This window comes from Rhinoderma darwinii, chromosome 3, assembly GCF_050947455.1.
Source record: "Rhinoderma darwinii isolate aRhiDar2 chromosome 3, aRhiDar2.hap1, whole genome shotgun sequence".
Lineage (NCBI taxonomy): Eukaryota > Metazoa > Chordata > Amphibia > Anura > Rhinodermatidae > Rhinoderma > Rhinoderma darwinii.
Genome location: NC_134689.1, coordinates 396,821,388 through 396,843,900, shown reverse-complemented (window position 1 = coordinate 396,843,900; position 22,513 = coordinate 396,821,388). Strand labels below are relative to the sequence as shown.

The 22,513-nt window shown below is 42.2% G+C and overlaps 1 protein-coding gene and 1 long non-coding RNA gene across 3 annotated transcripts in view; one reads left to right on the top strand and one right to left on the bottom strand.

Annotated features, from left to right (window-relative positions):
- Window positions 1–1,128: 1,128 nt before the first annotated feature.
- On the bottom strand, window positions 1,129–19,253 carry LDLR (low density lipoprotein receptor). Its single transcript, XM_075859012.1, has 18 exons — window positions 19,017–19,253; window positions 10,842–10,964; window positions 10,638–10,760; window positions 9,945–10,319; window positions 9,395–9,517; window positions 9,142–9,264; window positions 8,934–9,053; window positions 8,660–8,785; window positions 8,154–8,325; window positions 7,814–8,041; window positions 7,423–7,541; window positions 7,085–7,224; window positions 6,716–6,857; window positions 6,026–6,169; window positions 5,408–5,686; window positions 5,200–5,271; window positions 4,912–5,072; window positions 1,129–4,208 (listed from the first exon to the last, which is right to left on the bottom strand). The coding sequence occupies exons 1-18, from the start codon at window positions 19,084–19,086 to the stop codon at window positions 4,173–4,175; spliced, it is 2,676 nt and encodes an 891-aa protein (XP_075715127.1). The 5' UTR covers window positions 19,087–19,253; the 3' UTR covers window positions 1,129–4,172.
- The window catches only part of LOC142750166 (uncharacterized), a 189,881-nt gene continuing 185,852 nt past the window's right edge, over window positions 18,485–22,513 (top strand). For both annotated transcript variants that reach the window (XR_012882577.1, XR_012882576.1), the window contains exons 1-2: window positions 18,485–18,556; window positions 19,879–19,997. This is a non-coding gene — a long non-coding RNA (uncharacterized LOC142750166). The remainder of the gene's footprint in view (window positions 18,557–19,878; window positions 19,998–22,513) is intronic.

The window sequence follows — 22,513 nt, the reverse complement described above, 5'->3', positions numbered from 1 at the left end:
AAATGCGAGTTGGTCACAAAACGTCTGAAAAGCAGGGTCTGTTTTCCCTTGAAAACAGCTCTGGATTTTCAGACGTTTTTGGTCACTACGTGTGCACATACCCTAATAAGAAGCAGCAATGAGTGTTGCCAAGACTGTATTGTGTCTTCCTCTGTCTATTTCTACCGCATTAACCCAAGTTTTGCGAAAAACTAATTTAGACAAAAAACCTCTTTAAAAGGGCTCAGATGGTTGAGTGTGCGATCTTTCTTTCTAGTCCTCTTCATTAACTTGTCAAAAAAGCAGCTGGTACATAGCACTGCCTTTCTCATCATTTATCAAATCATATATTAAGGGTGGTCATAAACCGACTTCTCATCAATACTGCAGATATGCCCATATCCAAGTCTCCGATTCTTCCCTTTTCTCAGACAGATGATGTGAAATAAAGTATAAATATTATGTAGAATATGTCTTGGCCACTGTATACCAACAATTCAGGAATACACTTGGTAACAACGGCAAATTTGCATAACAAATTGTATTCTGCGGTTGTCACTGAATCTCCTCCAAGCTGCTCCCGGTCTCCAGTAGATGATGTAAGGCTAATGACAACCAATCATCTCTGCCCTTAATTCAGTGGACTGGAGTTGGCACTCTGCCTGTGAAATGCATGCTGCTGCACAGGGCAGTTTACTGCCTCCCTTGGGCCTTAGACTTGCAGCAAAGGCTCTCCAGCATCCTGTTCACAATTTTGAATAATTTATATAACTAAAGCTTCTGAAAGAATGTTTTTTTTTTTTTTCCACACCTCCCTTTCTGATGTCCAGGTAAAGCATCATGGGACACGCAGTAAGTAGAGCTACTGTGATTTTTACAGTGGTGGTAATGAGATGGATTATTCCTTTCTAAAGAGCAAGTGAGAGGTTTCATGGGGGGAGATAGGTTATAATGTGGCCTAGGTGAGGGGGTGGTGGGCATGATGTTCAAGTGTTTCTCTCTGAATTGTGAAATGATATCAAAAGCAAGTAGAATAATTGGGACCCTTTTTGGTGCTGTTGGTTCCATCCACAGATTGACAGCCTTCTCATCAGCCCACGCACGATTGTAAAAACAATTTACCACATGGAATATATGCTTATACAGGAGGATATTTATAAAAGTATTTTTATTAGAACATGTTTTAGAATAACAACTATTTTCTAGCTTGTCGGATGCCAAATTGACATCAAATTATAACAATTATAGAATATATGATTGCAGATATCGAGTGTTGAGAAGAGGTATAACATCAGATATGGTCTTAAAGGAAACAAAAAACACTCGGCAACATGGATAAGGTGTTATTCCTACTGCGAGTCTGAGGGGCGGAGCATGACAAGAATTCTCTTTGGTGTTCTTTGAATATTTGTTATGCTCCACCCCTTCAGGCCCTGCACTAAGAATAACACCGCGTATCAGTTTTTCCCAGAGTTTTCCTTTAAGTAATTCCATCCAAAATTAATGAATGATGAGTTTGAGTTTGACTATAGCCAGTCTCACATAAGTGTAACACGGGCACATTTCTGTCCCCGTACCACGTCCACAAATTCCAGCTGGAATGCATGTCTAATGACCCGAACTATGACCTATGATGCGGTTAGTTCAGTTATTAGACCCGCAGTCAAGCCGGGATTTGCAGCCGTAATGTGGGAACAGAAACACGCTTGTATTGTGTTCATGTGAAACTGGCTTAAGTCCTCTGACTGGGGCCTCAGGCATTACCTCATGTATCAACATATGTGTTAGAGAATAGCAACCAATCAGATTACTGCTTTCCTTTTTATAGTGCGGAGCTCTAATTGGTTGCGTTGGAGGCTTCAATGAGACATGGCATGGGACTATTTCCCGTAAGAGGGCTTGCTTTTGTTTTTTAATGTACAATCACTGGAAATTCTAATTTCTTTGACTCTTGTTTATTGTAACTTACTAAGCTCTAAACCATGTGTATCCTTTTTAAATTTTGGATGGAGTTGTCCTTTAAATTTGACCGATAACCCACCAACAATAGGAAGCCATAACTTGATCCTGAATAATTATTCCAGGATCCCAATCGATCTTTCATTCGAACTTAAGAATAAAAACACAAAGACAATTTACAAATAAATAAATTATATATTAAACTTTTTTTCCCCATACATAATACAACTAAGTACATGTATATACAATGCAGAAAATATGTGCAAAACAACAGTACAGAAAATATTTACACCCTTCACGTAAAAATAAAGCAAAAAGCAAACGAAATCTCTTCACAGGATCAGGCAGGGAGTTTTGATTTCAATACTGTATTAAAAGATTGGCTAACTTCTACATGGTGAAAAGAGAGACGAAAGGCATGGATTAAAATCAGGACCTTTGTAGTGGTGGAGAGTAAAACGGGACGTAAATCTTCAATAATTATCAATGGCAACCAGTAAAATCAATGGGCATTCATGTAAAGCCCCCCCCTACCGATAACAGCTGATCCCAAGCCGCAGAAGCCCCCCCATGATCAGCCACTCACCAGAGAAATATTACAATAGAAATGACCAACCCCTTTAATAGACATGGAGGTGTATCTACCAGATACCATTAGTTTTTTTTTTAGCAGGGTCTGCCTAGCAAATGTCTTTGGGCAGCCTAAAACGGCAATACACATGGCAGCTGCTTATCACCCACTGACTCCTTAAAACGAATGGGTTTGGGGAAATTAGCCATCTTCAACGCCGGTTTTCCCCCCGACAGTTATTGAATGTCTATCAATTATCCAGCAGTCTCTCGTGCAATAAAAGTTGATATTTCAAGTACTAATTGCACATTAAGGCAACACGGTAACAAACAGGCTCTTCTGGTGTAGGTAGCACCACTTAAAATAGTTGTTTTTTATCATTGTAACCTCATTAGAAGAAATAAAGCTTAGAGGACCTGTCACTAGGTCAGATAAATTGGACTGGTTAAGTGACCTGAAGGGTGCGGTCTCTCTGAACCCAGGGATAGTTGTTTTTTTCTTCTGGACCCCAACAGTGTTGGCTCCTTATATACCCATTTGCTGTAGTTAGCCAACGGGGTGGAGCTAGATTTCATGCTTCTGATGCTGACCAATCAGTGCGAAGCAGATTGAAGGTAAATGCAGCAAATTAGCATATAGGGAGCAAACACAAACAGTGTGCCATAACTCTGGAACAGGTGGGGTCCAGGAAGAAAAAAAATAAAAAACAGTGCTCTAATCAGGTAGACAGAGCTATTCAGGTCAGTAAACAATTCGTGACAGGTCTTCTTTAACAAAACAGCCAAACTTCCCAGATTCCATACGTCAAAACTTTTTCTCTACCATCATACCCCGTTGGATACTGGCAGATGAAAATAAAATTCAAACATGTGCAAATAAAAAAGACAAGAAAAAAAAATATTTACAAAATACTTTGAGACCAACAAAGTGCAACAGGAAGGATGGGTTTTCAGAGAATAGAGGATCGAAAGCAAAAGGTGGTAGTCGGTTAGGCACTTCTGGTTGATTTGTGGCCTTTTCTGGTTTGCTACATTGCAGCTTGGGAAGGCAGAGCCTATAGAAAAAAAATATATGGCTGTATTTCCAAACCCGAGCTTAACCTCTGAGTATACATCCACATTTCCATACAAGCTTCCCTCTGCTCCGCATGTCTCTCCAGTTCAATGTTTCACTCTTTTAGTGTTTGAGAACGGTTTTGTGCTTTTTAAAGCAAAACATAATGTAAACACCGGCAGGGTCATCCCTATTAGTCCTTCATAGTCCCCCAGTGCGTAGATTTCTATTTAATTCTCCAGTCTCCTCCCAACCTTCACAGACCTTTTCATTGTAGTCCTTCATGTACAAGTAGTGGTTCTTGCAATATAGATAGAGGTGCCAGGGAGGAGATAAATGGCACATCATCATCAACATCATCCTCATCATCATCATAAATAATTCTCAGAAAAATAGAGTAACTGCAGTCTCTGGGCATTGTGTTCAGTGGTTTGGTTGGTAGAGTAACAAAAAAAAAAAAAGCCAAAAACAAAAGTTTAAAAATTCTCAAGAACTCCAGATTGTGTCGGAGGGTATCGCTGTATGGACGGTACATTTTTGGGTTTAGCAGTCATATCCCCTGATATAATTGAGCAGCAGAGTTTGGTGATAGGCACGTTTGGTTAAGGTTTCAAGCGATATCGTCTTCCAAGCTCACCATCTGCCTCTGTGAAGACAAGATAAAAGATAGGATCATGTTAAGTTGGTAACGCCAGACTACGCTTACTAACGTTCACTAACAAGGTGACAACACCTCACATATAGATCTAGCTTATCTTTTGATTGTAAAGCGGACCACAGACATAACATGGCAGTCAGATGCTCCAAGCGCCATGCACATTCAGATCACCTAAAAGCATATAAATACATATTTGCAACTTGTAGACAGAAGCGTAAGCTTCGGTGCCAGCTTACCTTAAGGGGTACAACAGTGATCAGCCTCAAGGGGTACAACAGTGATCTGTCTAGGGGTGGTCTGAGATAACCATGGATATGAATATTGACTGATTCTGTCAAAATCGACAGGATCAGACAGTAGTCATCTAATATCTAGAGGGGGCCCAAAGCAACGGTAAACCTAAGTAACATGCTGTTTTAAGGGGGGTGGACTCATCTCAACAACGCCTTTCCATCAGCACTATTAGGGCATATGGATATTATAGAGGGGTCCAGAGGAAGAGCCAAGCAGTGGTTCTTGGTCTGCTGGACAAGGTCTGTTCATGTGTTAAAGTGGTCGCTCCAAGGGAAATGAACAGCCGGCAAGGGTGGTTCTCATATTAAAGGGGTTATCGGTGATAGACTGTAAAGTGATTCTTACAAAATTAAAGTAATTTTGGCCATAGAAACGATTTTATTTCTTAAATACTTACTGAAGGATAGGTGTATCCATCCTGACTTCGGCATATGTGAATTTCATCGTCTTCTGTTGTTTTCTGGTATACAGGATTGTCAAAGTGAATAGTATTCGTGTTTTTCAATCTCCATTTTCTCCACAAGAGGAAGCCTCCGAATGAAAGTAGGCACAGTATAACTGAAAGAAAGAAAAAAAAAAAAAAGAGGGAAGCACTATTAGATTATTCTATAAAACATGTGGAACCGGGAAATCCTGCACAATGCAACACGTCACTTTCATTCTACAGTAAAAAAAAACAACTCACCAACAGGGATGACAGCGTAGATAGCGTTGGAATGGGATTCTGCAGTCTCCATTCTGACCTCATTATTCCCAACTGTTAACAAAACCATCATCAAATTCAGTAAAAACTTCACATCTCCCTTGAATTCTATTTTTACATCAGGATTAGTTTTTTATGAGCTGGTTTCTACCTAATTATTACATTCTAATATTTCCTATTTGATAAGTACCTGGGTGTGAATCTGTGGCACTTTTAAGTCCTGGAGTAGAAAGATCATGGTTCCGCTTTGCGCTTTGTGTGGCGCTTGTTCTAGTGGTTGGTTGGGTAGTGGTTGTTGTAACAGTGGTTAGCAGCCTTGTTGTAGGCTGTTCGGGCTTAGTAGTAGGCGGCCTCCTTGGTGGCGTAGTGAGAAGTTTTGCTAGAGTTGTACTCTTGGGAGTTGTGACTGGAGAAATGGTTGTTGTTATGACAAGAGGTGAGGTAACAGAGGCGTCTGAAGATGTTGGTTCTGTGGAGACAAGGATGACATTTCTAGATCATCCTGCATTTTATTAACAGTTTTTGTTGTTTTCATATTATTTAAAAGGAACATTCCAATTCCAGGCAAAACTGATACATCAAAAAGAGGTGTCAGGCACCTCCCCCTTCAGGCCCTGTACCAAAAATAATAGTGTATCAGATCCTTTAATATACACACTAACAATATAGTATAACATTTATCAGCATGCATTGGAAGCTTAGGGAATAGGGACCTGGGAAGGTGAAGAATAAAAAGAGGGTTGGGAATTTGTCTTTTACACTACATGACAGGCGCTGGCTGAAGGCAGCTATAAGTAAGAGAACATACCTTTTACACAACTCCTCCCGTCTGGACCTAGGTGCTCTCCATCAGGACATACGCAAGTATACTTTGGGGAATGGGCATTGATATGTGGGGCTGGCAGACACAGGTATTCACATCCTCCATTTTCAAGATAGCACCAGTTTTCAGCTAGAATGAACACGGAAGCAAAAATGAGTGATGTGTAAATTAAAAATTATCTAATAAAGGAGTATAGATATAGCATTTCAAAATTAGCATATTATTGGTTCCATGGGCTGCTCTCTGATGACCGTGTGCCAAGCATGTTTGGCCCCGAAAGGGTTATTCCCATCTTATAAAGTGATGGCATAGACCTAGGATGCTACTTGATGATCGGTGTGGTGTGTTCGACCTCTTGGAACCCCACCCTAAATGGGGCAATGCTGCCGTTCCCTGCACAGTGGATGGCAGGGCTCCGCTGTGCAGGGAAACAGTCAAGATGTTGTAGTGCTAAATTATTCCAGTGGCCACTTTAGTCTCAGGATCATGGGGGTCAGACTTCTGGGTTATGCCATTCATTTTTAAGATGGGAATAACCCTTTATTGTTTACTGGATCGGTAGATATCGCAGCTGCACCCAAATAACAGACTATGAGCTCATGAAAAAAATTCACATCTAACAGAAGATGTCCATAGCATCACCAGCCCTGCTATAAACACTATTGCACGTCATACCTTCAGGCTGTCCCCTATTGTGATACAGGACAATGTCTTCTGGTGATAATAGATCCTCGGCAACCTTCTTGATTTGTTCTCCGGTCAGCCTGTTAGCGCTGAATATAGCTTCATTGTCAATATCAGTCCAGAAGACCAGCTCCTTTAGAAAACAAATATTTAAGAATCTTAGAAGAGGAAAAATACTGGCGAAGTGTTAATATTAAAATTGATAAGTGATGTTTGAGCACTGCAGATATGAGAGAATACAATTCTAGATAGGGAAATACTTGGCAGAGAAACAACTGGCATCCAGCAGAATTGTGCTCTTTTACGTCCAGCATTAGGATCAGGTCTATTTTAAGACAAAAAAAGGTAGAAAAATCTTACCTCAAAGATGGTGAGGCCGAACGGGTGAGATAAGTAATGTTCATCAGCAATAACCATCCTTCTGTTTCCTCCAGTGACGTCAATGCTGGACAGGGAGTGCAACTTGGAATCCACCCAGTACAGTCTCTGATGGATCAGGTCTGAAAGTGATTAGACAACATGTAAGATGAAGAGCTGTCATAGAGAACTCTCACTAATATTGGATTTATCATATTGGATTTATCAAAGGGGGTGCATAACACATGGATTCCAAGAACATCAAAGAGAATCCCTGTGTCATACACCGCCCCCTTACACCCTGAATGTTCATTTAATGAAGATCATTAAAAAAAACTCACCCAGTGTGATGCCATTGGGCCATTCAATGTCTCTGTTGACCAAAGTTTGTCTGGCTACTCCATTCAAACCACCCTTCTCAATTTTGGCAGGAGAGCCCCAGTCGGTCCAATACATAAATCTAAAAAAGTAAAGGAGGGAAGTTTTTACTATAATTGTGGAAATCTTAATAGTACAAGTCTCTGATCTCTCTATATTAGTGTTCTCCGAGCTCTAGGCCCGCTACTGTTGCAAAACTACAACTCCCAAAATGCCCTGAAGCCTCAGTCTGTCAGGGCATGCTGGGAATTAGTTTTGCAGCAGCTGTAGAGCCACTATACTCTAGTGGTTGTAGACCACTACTATATTGATAAAAGGAGTACAGACCACAATAAGAGACAAAATATTCTTTACCCTTTTGTGGGATCCACCACAATGTCTCGTGGCTTTGCCAGACCCTCTCTGAAAAGTGTTTTTCGCTTGGAGCCGGCAGTATTGGCCACTGAGATGGTGCCGATGGCAGAGTCTGTCCAGTACAGATTGGCATGAACCCAATCTACTGCAATACCATCTGGAGCTTGAATTTCATTTCCGATGACAGTCTCGTGGTGTGAAAAGTTATGAGCCTTGTCCATTAAAGCACTGTAGGCGTAAGAAAGGAAAGGTTCTCATATAAAGGGAATTTTCAAAAGCAAAGTTAACGGCAATGCTACACACAAGGGGCAAGAACAGCCGTCCTGGATGGTCTCATTACCTGTAAATTTTCTTCTGGGATAAATCAGACCAATAGATTTTATTACTTGCTATCTCCATATCCAATGCCACTACATTCTTAAGACTTGGAATGAAACTTGTGTACTCGCTCCTGTCCAGCGTCATCTTCCTTACCTCGTGTCGGTTGGTGAAGAAGAGGTAAGCCACTGATCCTATGGAATGAAAATAAAAAAACAACATTAACAGCTAGTCAACTCTAAAATAATTTCTTATAATAGTCAATATGGAGGTCATAGAGGGGGGGGGGGGGGATTACCGTGTCTGTGATCCCCTGTCTAGGAGTCAGAGCAGCCAACATGGCTGCCATTTAATAACACATTTCTGGAGTTCTGTGGCCGCAGCTTTACCTGGAAGTGACCGCTGATCACCGGGGGTTTCTGAAGCAACAGCAAACAGCTGATGACCTGGTAATTGCAAATCAGGGGTTGTCTACTTAGACAACTCCTTTAAAAAAAAAAAAAAAAAGCTTTCTCCTACTGTTCTCACCAATGCTCTTGCAGGATCCCGTCACAGGATCGATTTGGTAACCTTCATAGCATTCACACTTGTAGCTTCCTTCCAAGTTAGTGCAGATTTGGCTACAGGTGTCAGGTATCTCACATTCATTAATATCTGAAGGGATAAAGATTGAGACCAATATAAATTCTGTGTATATTAAAACACCTCATAGAGCATAACATGAGTGAAGATGAAATTGTGCTAAACATGTAATAATGGGACCAATTACACCCAAAGTAATAGACCTCATACAATCATTTACCTTCACACTTCCTTGCGTTAACTAGGCGATAGCCCTCCGGGCATAAACACTCGTGCCCGATCTTGAGATCGTTGCAAATGTGGGAGCAGCCCCCGTTTTTTTTCAAACATTCGTTTTCACCTGGTAAATAGGAGATGGTACAGTTTGTAAGTATAGACAAAAACCGTGCAGCGGATAATAGTCAGATGCCCCTGGTGGTCGTACTCACCACATTCTTTAAGTGGTTCATCTGACCAGTCCCTGCAGTCTATGACGCTGTTACAGACTCTGTCCATAGTGATACATTCTCCACTGAAACACTTGAACTTGTTTGGACCCTCGCACTTTGTCTCTAAATCAGGAAAATGAAAGATATATAACATCACATATAAACAAAAAAACATTTAAAGACTATCACTAGTACTTATCATATAATGGCTTTAGTGTAGATCCCTTTGTATGTTGTCAGATATGATGCTCACCATTTACACAGCCCATTTCGTCACTTAGGTCTTCACAGTCATATTGTTGGTCACATTGCCGACTGCCGTGAACGCACTTCCCGTTGTTACACTGGAACTGATCTGGGCTGCACGTCGGCTTTTCTGTAATCAAGAACAAATAAAAATAAGCCAAGTTTATTGTGTGAATTGGATCGTGGGAATCGGATATTGTTCCGTGGATATCTAATTTAAGTTATTTCATGTTTTATATATAAATATATATAAATAGACAGATAGATCGAGACTTTCAAAATTCTGCTGGTTGCCCTTGGAAACAGACAACATTTTAGCTTCACTGCTGTCAGACATGTGACCTGACAGCTTTGTAATTGTTCTCTGAGCTCCCATAATGCACTGCTGTCTGACAACGAGAAAACAGCAGCATTTTGATATGGAGGAGAAGCACAGATCACGCCGGCGAAACATCTTCCCATGTATGGCCAACTTTAGATACATCACTATATTATAGGTCATCAGTAATGTGTGAGAAGCTAGTATTACTCATGGCACATCTCGACTAGTTACGTACCACAGTCCTTTTCGTCAGATTTGTCCTTGCAGTCAAAGCCTCCGTCACATTTCCAGCTCATGTGTATACACTCGCCGCTGCCACAGTGGAACTCCAAAGAGGAGCAGGGTTTGTCAGTCTTTATTGGCTCCTTCCCTTCACAGCTCTGCTCATCAGAGCCATCTTCACAGTCAGGATCCCCGTCACAGGTCCATAGTTTGGGGATGCAAAGAGTAGAGTTCTTGCATTGAAAAAAGGATGGACTACACGTGGGAACAGGGCAAGAGTCTTCGTCGCTGCTGTCATCACAGTCGTGATCGCCATCACATAGGTAAGCGAGAGAGATGCACATTCCGCTGCGACACTGGTACTGTTCAGAGGCACAAGGCTTGCGAGCTGTACAGAAAGGAGGAGGCAGAAGATATAAAATTATGTACAACACACTAAACCTATGTCCTGTGGTTTTCACATGGAACCGCCATATTGTGATATGTATAGATGTCAATCATGTCAGTAATCCCGATCACCTGCCTTCTCACATACTGGCAGCGCCAAGGGGCATATTCTAAATATAGCAGACATATTATAAAATGTGACATGTGCCCTTCTGTACTTTTATCGGTCGAATAGATATTGTGAAACTCACAGTAGTTTTCCATTAAACAGAAAAAGTCTTATGTAATCCGATTAGAGCAGCCAAAACACGACACCTACCACAGTCCTTCTCATCTGAGCCATTTTCACAGTCCTCCTGGTCATCGCACTGCCATGACTTGGGGATACATCGGTTTGACCTGCCACCACAGCTGAACTGGTCAGGGCTGCATGTTTTATGCCCTGTTGGGAAGAACGAGAACGGGTTATACACGGAATTCCAAGAATATTTCATGGACAGGGTCTATATGTTCTTGTACTTACGGCAGGTCTCCGGAAACTCGTCAGACCCATCCCTACACTCTTCACTGCCGTCACAGACCCACTTGTACGGGATACATTTACCGTCGTCACATTGGAACTCGTTTCTGTCACACTTGGCGACCCCTAGGAGAAAAATAATATATATAAAACATAATGTTAAGCTGGTCTAGCTTTATTATACTAATGTATAATATATAGCCTAAATGATCACTCAATCCAACATAAATGGAGATTATGAAATATTCTAGATTATTGAAAAAAAAACCATAAAACTCAACCAAAATAAATCACTTTTTAATCACCATTATCATGTTATTTGGGCACTATATAAGGGTACTGCACAGGGCACTAACCAACCTAAGGCCGGCCCTGAGTCTCATAGTTAATCATCTCCAGAATGATTTACAGTTATTTTATGCGAGAGTATTTCTGCCGGATTGAAGGAATTGCTGCAACTATATCCAGTGATAAATAAGGACTAGAAGTAGAACGTTGCCTGTGATTAAACAATATAAGGCTAAGTACACGCATACGGTGTGTGAATACATCCTAAGTATAAGACCGTAATGTGGGGCTGTAAAAAGGGAAAGCACATGCCTGAAGATCTAGCACATGACAACCAGCAAGAAGTCAGTATGTTCTACGTATAGATAGAACACGTAGTGTATTCACTGCAGAGGCCCGGGGGCTCTAGAGTAATTGATATCTTCAGGTCGCTGTGTCGGTAGGAGCTCTTGATGTGAGAAAGGGGGGTGCAGCTTACAAAGATCGAGGGGTATAAAACAAGGGAGATGACATGTAATGGACATGGAAACCTGCTCAGGAAACGGATGCTATATCTCCAGACAATCCTGCTGAGAAAGAGATAGGTGCAGGTGTACGGTCAATGACGGACCCCCCCCCCCCCCCCCCAGGCGGTGATTTGACTGCCCCACAGATTCTTGGACAGAACAGCCCCGGCTTGAAAAGGGATTTGCTCATAATGCAATTCTCTAATATATTTAAAGGGATGCCATATTACATACGTTACACTATAAGGCTATGTTCACACAGAGTGTTTTCAGCCGTTTTTAGGGCCGTAAATGTCCAGAAAAACATCTGAAAAATCGGAAGCAGGATGCCTCCAAACATCTGCCCAGTGATTCCAATGGGAAAAACTGCGTTCTGTTCCGATAGGTTTTTTTTTTTTACGCGGCCGTTTCTCAAAAAATGGGCGCGAAAAAGAAGTGATTGTCACTTCTTCAGCCGTTTTTCATAGCCTCTATAGAAAAACAGCTCCAAAAACGGCCGTTAAAAACGCAGTGAAAAACACGACTTTGATTAAAAAACGTCTGAAAATCAGGAGCTGTTTTCCCTTGAAACCAGCTTGGTATTTTGAGAAGTTTATTTTGTGTGTGCGCATACCCTAAGCCTACAACACATTTCTGGTAGGGAGAGAAGTGAGAATTCATTTCACATGGTGGATAAGCTTTTGCATACCACCAACATACAGTCAGCCCGGTCTATTCCAGTCTCCTGGGGGAATGAAAGTATTTTCGTGTGGGCGGGGGAAATATAAGACACTGAATGCGTGCCAAGATTTCCTCGACGCGAAACTTGCTCTTCTAGAGAGATGAGCTGTCATTTCTTATTTACGCCCACATTACGCCCTAAAAACAAGTTAGAACATCCCGGAGCAGCCTCGTTTCTGTACATTTTAGCTTCTACGAGATAGGAAACGGCCTCGCTCCTTACGCATGGAACCGGTCATTTTCTATAGGTTTTCGTTGTGTACAGGGCCACGTGTATACATATTGCATGGTGTCCTCTTGAGAAAGTTATGGTGAGCGGTATATATAAGGGTGCAATCACACGCGGACATTTCTGAAAATCAGTTCCATTCATCCGATTGAGGTTGTTTTCACAGCATGTGCAAGGTTCTTCATACCCATGGGAAAGGACGATTAAGGAAACCTTAGGCTGGATTCACACGAGCATGTTAGGACGGAACGTATTTCGGCCGCAAGTCCCGGACTGAACACACTGCAGGGAGCCGGGCTCCTAGCATCATAGTTATGTACGACGCTAGGAGTCCCTGCCTCGCTGCGGGACAAATGTCCCGTACTGTAATCATGTTTTCAGTACGGGACAGTAGTTCCACGGAGAGGCAGGAACTCCGAGCGTCGTACATAACTATGATACTAGGAGCCCGGCTCCCTGCAGTGTGCTCGGTCCGGGACTTGTGGCCGAAATACGTTCCGTCCTTTACGGACCGAACATGCTCGTGTGAATCCAGCCTTAGGGATCTACCAGCAAATTGTGGTCTCTAATGCAAGGATTCCTAAACCACAAATGTCTGAAAAATGCAAGTGCCTCGTGTTCATCAGGGTGCGGCAATAAAAATAAAAAGCACAAGACCAACCTATCAGACCTGACAATACACAATTCATTCTTCATGCCGCTGCCGCTTCTTCATAAGATCTTGACAACACTGACTATTTATCCTCCTGACAACGTAAGTGATTTTATTGTGGGCCATGCACTAAAGAGCACAAGACGGTGGCACGGTGTACGATTTCACCACCAACAATAATAACCAAAGTAAGACACGAATGAAAACTGGTTTAAACATTAACAGAGGAGCGAAAACGCCCACATGTGAACTTTATTCTTCATTTATATCACTTATCCAGGAAGGTATTAAAAATGGAGAGCAAATGTGGAAGCCATAATGAATATTAAAAAACGTTGCGAATGGCCAAAATATATATAAGACGCATATTGTAAAATTGCCAGTCAATGTATTCGGGTATGTACGTATGCTACCCGACACCTGCGCCATCTTTAATACAATGTCAAACTTTTCCATTGAACATACGTGCTCAGATTATGGGGATGCTCTACTATAGATGTCGCCTTGTTGACCAAAGTATACGTTGCAAAATTTACAGTAAAGGACAGAGTTTTGCACCCAATATTTCTTTATCTACGAGGAATGCCAAAAAAAAGGTACATTTCAGCACAAAGACTGTGCGATTTATTTAGAAATAATGGGGTTTTAAAAGTAACGATTGTAAGGGCCGCAATTTACTTGCACTTTCTGTCAACTATCTTATCGGAGAACTACAGTCAGTTCCTCCCCAGTCTGAAATGTCTGATAACAACAGGTGGCAATGAGAGAAAATAGACAAGTTTTGTGTCTCTTTAAGAAACCGTTCAACTTCTCAGACTCCCTTTAGGGTACGGGCACACGGAGCGGCCCTGACACGGTCGCATCGCGGCCAACAACCGCGCTGGCACTATGTAGAAGCAGCTGAGAAATACCTCGTTAAGAGGTATTCCGGTTACATGCGCACTGCCGCTCCATTCATTCTCTATGGGGGCGCCGGAGATAGCCGAGTGCAGTGTTCGGCTTTTTCCGGCGCTCCCATAGAGAATAAATAGGGGGTAAGTTGTTGTAATTTGCAAAGCCGTGCAGCCATATAGGGTGTATTAATTCATGGCCGCACGATTTTGCAGATAAAGGGACGGTTTACCTGTATTAACATGTTCGACAGCCGCACCGAACATGGTGCCGGCGCGGTTGTTAGCAGCGTCATGGCCGTGTCAGAGCCGCTCCCGTGTGGCCCTACCCTGAGAGTGTCTTACAATTACTATACTCTCTTCACCTCTGCTATATACGATAAGGTTGTATTCACCTGTAGCGCCTTATCTAGTGCGGAAACTCGGTATCATATAATGTGACTCACGTAGGTTTCCTTTAAGTTACTTAATAACATGAGAGAAGTACAAACCTTGGATCGTACCTCTAGGAAACTACACCGCAAGGTTCATCTCTTGTAGGAGTTAATACTGAGGAGTTTCTGACGTAAATTACGCTAAATTCAAAATTTCCTAAATGATCTGACTAGAACATAACATCCCCTCTCTGACTTGAGCAAAATGTTTGCTTCTCTGTCACCTTAAAGGGGTTGTCCTCTTTCGACAAACCCTATAAGGCTGGATTCACACGAGCATGTTCGGTCCGTAAAGGACGGAACGTATTTCGGCCGCAAGTCCCTGACCGAACACACTGCAGGGAGCCGGGCTCCTAGCATCATAGTTATGTACGACGCTAGGAGTCCCTGCCTCTCCGTGGAACTACTGTCCCGTACTGAAAACATGATTACAGTACCGGACAGTTGTCCCGCAGCTTGGCAGGGACTCCTAGCGTCCTACATAACTATGATGCTAGGAGCCCGGCTCCCTGCAGTGTGTTCGGTCCGGGACTTGCGGCCAAAATACGTTCCGTCCTTTACGGACCGAACATTCTCGTGTGAATCCAGCCTTAGAGTATATAAAAGTTAACTGGTAATACGAGATTAGAAAAACATGGCTGCTTTGCTGGACTCTTGTCCACGGGCTGTGTGTGGTTTTGCAAATTAGCCGCATGGACAAGTTTGATGGAGTTTCTCGAAGAAAGCAGCTATGTTTTCCTAATCTCGTACCACGCCTTTAATCGAGTTGGGTTAAGGAATAGGGACATCGTTCTATCATCCAGAATGGAAAGCTGGAGCAGAGAGGACCTATCAGACCCGATACATGGACGCCCACCGTTCATCTGCCAAGAAGTTACCTGCTTAAAGGGTAACTAAACTTTCAAAAAACTTTTGACATGTCATAGTAACATGTCGGAAGCTTTAAACAGTGGAGATCCGAGCACTGAGACCCCCACCGATTGATAAAACAAAGTGGCAGAAGCGCTCGGGGGAGTGCCGTGCTACTTTATTTCTGATCGGATTCCCTCGGAGCAGTGTACGGGCTCAAAAGAAAGTCTACCGTTCCGAGGAAAGCAAATCAGAAGCGTTAGGGCATAGCACTCAACTGAGCGCTTCTGACACTCCGTCTTAGCGATCAGTGGGGGTCTCAATGCTCGGACCCCCACCGATCAAAACATCTGACATGCCACTATGAAATGTCAAAAGTTATTTTGGGGGGCTCTGGGCAAGTTTGCCACTTCCTATAACAAACCCTAAGGCCAGGATCACACACAGTTTTAAATGCAGTTTTTTGAACCAAAGCCAGAAGTGGATCCAAAAGGAAGGAAATGTATAAAGAAAATACTGATGTATCTCCTTTTTTGTGTACGGTTCGGCGTAAAAAACTGATCCAAAAACTGCATCAAAAATGTGTGTGTGATTCTGGCCTAAATGTAGTATTCCTGGTATATTATAAATGTAGATGTAAGAACTTCCCTATACCGTATACGGTGTAATGGCATAGAACGGCTTAAACATAGCTCAAGTGATTACGAGTTGAGATAAAGCAGGAACGTGTGGCTTTCAGCCGTTCCAGTCTGAAGTTTTGAACACAAACACTGTATATACTGTACACCGGATAGAGAAGATGTAGGCTTGCTCAGGGTTAAACAGAAGCTTTGGCACCCTAAGGTGTGGCTCCTAGAGACGTTAGTGCTGACAGTCTGTCGTAGAGACAGTTGCTGCAACGCGGACGGCTGCAAAAACACCAAATATTAAAAAAAGATCAAAATAATCTCAAAAGATCAAGTATACAACCAATAGAGACTGGATTCAAAGAGGCTGGACACTAATCGGCCATATAATTTAGAATAGGGGCATAGAAATTCTGCAAAGAGCTCATCATTGCTGAAAACATTTGCTGAAAGTGAACAAACCCTTTAAATAAAAATTGTTTAAGAATTTACCTCAGATTATAAACGTATTACGATCCACGAGACTTTATTTTGAGTTTTGTTTAGTCGAAGCCAGTCGATATAAATAGTCCGAACTACAACGAGGGCCACATTTACTATACAGTGATTATCTTCTATCACAATCTCTTTTTGTTGTACGGTTATTTGGGGACCTGACATTTACGCCTCATGCACACGACCGTGTGTGTCGTCCGAGTCCCGTCAGTGATCCGAGGAAAGATAGAACATGTTCTATCTTTCCTCGGATCGGATCATTTTCACGGACCCAATTCACCCGCTAAAGTGAATGGGTCACTGAAGACTATCGGGTGCCACTCGGATGCCGTCATAAACGGCTTGAGTGGCACATCGACCGTGTGCATGAGCCGTAAATCATGGGAAATATTTTCAAATTTGGGGATTTTTCACTTTTGACTGTAACTCTCTTGTAAATAAGGAAACCATAAAAATCGCATTTTATGCTGTAGTTAAATTTCCCATTAGATGGTTGTAAATAACCTTCCTGCCATTATACTTCCCTACTTTGCGGACAGGTTACGTTATTTACGTGCGCTTGACACGAGCAACGGGAAGTATAATTTATAGTGAATATCACTAATGGACCACATGTGGAGCAGTAAAATATTGTCAATGACCGCACCTTATGGTAGGTCTGTGGGTGGGGGGGCTAATATTTGTTTACGTATTTACGTCCATATGGACGCGATATGTATATAGATCCCTATGGAGGTTTCCCGTGTCCTTGGATGAGTTGTTATTCCTATATGGGATAATAATGCAAATACTCAAGTGTAGGGACTGAATCCTTATATTTATGAACTATTCAGGCTGGGGTTACACGGCGACACAAAATCGCTATCACAACACACATTATTACGTATGTAGGAAAAAAAAGTTGACAGCGCCCATAGTGAAATCTTGCCGTATGGTCACAAAACAATAAAAGTCAACGATCCGACCACAGAAGATGACCGTTGCGATTATCATTGGTCTAAACTGATCAGTTCTGAACCAACAGATATTTGTTCTAATAGCCATAGAATTTTTCTACAAAGTAATATCATTTCAGGTGTGCCTCTTCCTTCAGTGTATGCCCCTTTACGGCTCAGCGTATTGTAACGCTTCTCAAATTTTAGTGTATGTTCACACGGCCAAATTACGGACGTAATTCGGGCGTTTTACTCCTGGAATTACGTCCGAAATTACGGCTTGAAAGCGTTGACAAACATCTGCCCATTGAAAGCAATGGGCTGACGTTTGTCTGTTCACACGAGGCGTATATTTACACGTCGCTGTCAAAAGACGGCGCGTAAATAGACGCCCGCGCCAAAGTAGTGTCATGTCACTTCTTCAGATGTAAATGGAGCCGTTTTCCATGGAAAACCAGCTCCAGTTACGTCCGTAACGGACGCGGCGTTCAAGCGCCTGCACATGCCGTTACGGCTGAAATGACGGGGCTGTTTTCTCCTGGAAACAGCCCCGTAATTTCGGCCGTTACCGTGTGAACATACCCTTAAAGTGTAGGATCAACTTGTTTCGGGCAGAGGGTTCAAGTTCACCTCAGATATCTTGAAGCTGCTTCAAGATGACAGCTATGGAAAAATACGTATTATATACAACACATATAACGTGACTATAGCAAAGGGGGCCATGACTTTGTGAAAGCCTCCATGTACGTGCGTAAAAGCTCCTCAGAAAACATTGAACAGGCGACCACCACACCCTTGCCTTATTTTTTTCACACATCTAAGGGAAGAGGAGTGACGTACTCATTTTCCCCTCATGAAATGGGCGGGAAACACTTTCATAGAAGGCGCTGTCTTTCTACATTTCGCCCTCTTTTCCTATTGGCCCAGAGGGCGGAGCCTCACGATGGCCAGATTTTACGTTGCCCAATCAGATAACGAACCAGCAGCGGCGGCTCATTCATGGGAGTAGGCGTGGCCAGGTCTCAGTGCGTGTGTCGTGTGAATGAAAAGCCGGTTGTAAATGTCACCGGTCCTAATTATCAGACAATTTATCGGTAATTATATTGCGATACTATGATATAAATCCATGAGAGAGGAGATAGGGAAGAAACTAGCCCTAGAATCACATAAATATCGGTTGCTTTTTACCTCAGACGACCCCACCTTATCTGAGGTAAAGCTGCCCCCCCCCCCCCCTATCACCACATGAATGCCCCAGTGATAGCTGACAGGACTTGTATGAGAACAACGATAAAAAAAAAATCCTACAGCTGGGTGCCAGCCTAACCTGCTGAGACTTGTAGTCCCACCACAAGTCGTAATCTATAAACAGAGGGGAATCACCTGCCTGTAACCTAGGTAACGATCTAGATACCATTATAACATGCAACATTCTAGTCATAACCTATTACATGGCTACCAACGAGCTATATGTATATATAGCAGATACATTTTTATATCTATATAGATATATATATAGATATATTGAATTGGAGATGATCTCCATGCACTTACCTGAGATAGCAGATGTCAGATGTAGTAGCAGCAGCAGCAAGAAGATCAGTGGGGTCCTGGAAGTTCCCATGATTGAGTAATATAAATAAAATCCTATAAAACTAGAAGCAGCTTTCCTTATATAGATATATAGCAATGCCCAGGACTCCCCTGCCTTGTGCCCAGGATCAGGGTGCACACACTTCTAGTTCAGATTACAAAGTGTCCAGGGCGGCCCTGGGTGAATTGTAATTAATTTGCTTTTTTTTTCTTTTCCCCTCCTATACACTACTGGTGGGAGGGGCTAAGAGTGGTGTGATTTTTAAAAGAGCTCTAGTACTACCCAGAGGGGGCGGGGCTTACAACACATGATGTGACATAGACAAGAGCTTGCCTTGCTATGACACACCCCTAGCCTTGACTCATTTCCTCTAGGTACCTTGGACAATTACATACCTCAAATGCCTGAGCTTATCACAAGAAACACTAATAATACACATACATCTGATTGTGCCCTTGTGTGACGGTGCCTGCATACTCTGTGTATCTAGATTCTGCAAAGCCATTATAATATTTATTATAAGAAACATGGCTTCTGTCTGAAATTGAGCCGACGACTCCCCTTTTACATCGATTAGGACACTGGTCTGCTTTTTTGTCAGCAAAAATGGCGCTGTTGGATCATAAAGTGCGCCATACTTGGAAATGCTGCAAGGTTTTGGCACAGATCACATCCCAGGGTGTTTATAAATGTGGCACGTGTTTGTGACATATTAGACACCCACCCCTTGAATACAGTGGGCTGCAAATGCAAAAAAAAAGTCAGCCGGATGCTTGTGTGTACACTGTTTTAACACCATATACTATTTTTATATGTTTACAGGTATCTGCACATATGGAACAGATGCAGCAGTGCTGAGTTTGGGAAAGCAGAGCTGAGTTGTTTGGAAACAGACATAATTCATTATGATATGACAACCTGTTATTTGTGGTTTTCTGCAGGTAAACTAAAGGGGCTTTTCCCACATTTTTATGGAATGTCTGAGAAGAGAAGTGACCACTCATGCAGTTACCCTATGGGTAAGGCCACACGTAGCGTAAATGCTGTTGAAATTCTGCAGCGTGCGTTTACAGTAATAATAATAATCAAATCTCATCCACATTCTGCTTAACCCCTTAAGGACCCAGCCACTTTTGGACCATATGACACAGCCTCATTTTTTAAATCTGACATGTTTCACTTTATGTGGTAATAACTCTGGAATGCTTTTACCTATCCAAGCGATTCTGAGATTGTTTTCTCGTGACATATTATACTTTATGTTAGTGAAAAAATTTGGTCGATAAATTCAATATTTATTTGTGGAAAACACCAAAATTTAGAGAAAATTAGCAAAAATTAGCATTTTTCTAAATTCAAATGTATCTGCTTGTAAGACAGATAGTAATACCACACAAAATAGTTACTAGTTTACATTTCCCATATGTCTACTTTATGTTTGCATCATTTTTTGAACATCCTTTTATTTTTCTAGGACGTTACAAGACTTAGAACTTTAGCAGCAATTTCTCATATTTTCAAGAAAATTTGAAAAGGCTATTTTTTTAGGGAACAGTTCAGATCTGAAGTGGCTTTGAGGGCCTTATATATTAGGAACCCCCACAAATCACCCCATTTTAAAAACTGCACCCCTTAAAGTATTCAAAACAGCATTTAGAAAGTTTCTTAACCCTTTATGCATGTCACAGGAATTAAAGCAAAGTGGAAGGGAAATGTGCAAATTATTGGGTATTGTACAAAATATCTGCGCTCCAGTATTGCCTAATCTTTGACTTCTTCACTAGCCCTAAAAGCCGCACAGGGTCCTAAAGTGTCCTCATCTCAGCTGCATCTACGGGGTCCACCTGTGGGGTCCAGCAAATGACAATGTGGGGTATTTAGTGAAATTCTACTGGACCTAAAAATGAGTCTGGGCCGTCATTTTGCATAATTTCGCATCATTGCGTTTTGAGAGTCATAACGTGTTATTTTTCCGGTGACGGAGCTGTGTGAGGACGCGTTTTTTGTGGAACGAGCTGTAATTTTTATTGGTTCCATTTTGGGGTACATGCAATTTTTTTTATCACTATTTATTCCATTTTTTGGGAGATGAGGAAACCAAAAAACAGCCATTCCAGCACGTTTCTTTTTTTTTTTACAGTGTTCACCGTGCAGTATAAACAACATGTTCACTTTATTCTGCGGGGCGAGACGATTACAGCGACACCAAATTAATTTCATTTTTTTACGTTTCACTGCGTTCCCCTCTGTAAACCACTTCAATGCGGCGGACGTCATTGACAGCCGCATTGAAGGGGTTAAATGGCTGCGATCGGCGGTAACAGCCATCGCAGCGGCATGTCAGCTGTGTATAACAGCTGACAGCCGCTGAAGATAAAGCGTGCACAGCTCCTGTGCTCGCTTTATCTGCAGGGCGTGACTGTACGCCCGAGTGCGGGAACTCACTTAGATTTTGGACGTACAGTCACGCCCGTGTGCAGGAAGGGGTTAAACAGAAATTGTCCTGATAGATTTGATAAGATCTGGTCCAGATGGTTGGAGTCATCCGAGTCTGTGGTTTAAAGGTGGGGGGAAGGAATTCTGATTGGACTGGGGGGGGGGGGGGGTTTGGGAAGAATGGGGCATGGGATGAATGTGGTGTGAATGTTGTTTTCTTGTGAGGCATTGCAAGGGCACACTTCACTATTCCTAATTCATTGGGGAGGTATCTTCTATATGTGCTACATCTCTTCTGAAAATATTCTTGCATTATAGTGCCTACCAGATGCCGTGTCATTTGTCTTGTTTCTTTTTTTAAACTCGTTTTATTGAAGAATTGAATTACAATTGCAATCATACTACTCACATATTACAGAAAATAAGGCAGATAAAGTGTGAGACATTACACATCAATGTTTCAAATAAAAGGAAATGCATGCATGTAATCAAACAAGTATCCCATACATAATATCCATCAACCCTTTAGCATCAATTGTGTGTCAATGACCGACGGAGGTCATTATACCGGTGTGGGGTATATTGTGTCACCGCAGAAGTACACCACGCTACCCAAATTTTATGGAATTTATCAGTGCATCCCCTTTTCTTGTACAGTATCCTTTCAAACGGGATAATAGAATTCACGAGTGATTTCCATTTAGACACTGTAGGAGGACGTGAGTCCATCCAGCGTAAAGCTATAGTTTTCCTTGCCATAAACAGTATCTCCCGGAGGAATATTTTCAAGTAATGGGGCCAATGTTCATCCTGTAAAATACCAAACAAACAGATTTGTGGACTAGCCGGAACAGGTATATGCAGGATTCCAGTAGCTACCCCTACTACGTCAACCCAAAAAGAGGAAATAAATGGACACGCCCAGATCATGTGCCAAAAGTCTGACCTTGGATGCCGGCACCTGTGGCATTCCGTACTCGGGTATCTACCCATTTGTGTAATCTAACTGGAGTAAGGTAAC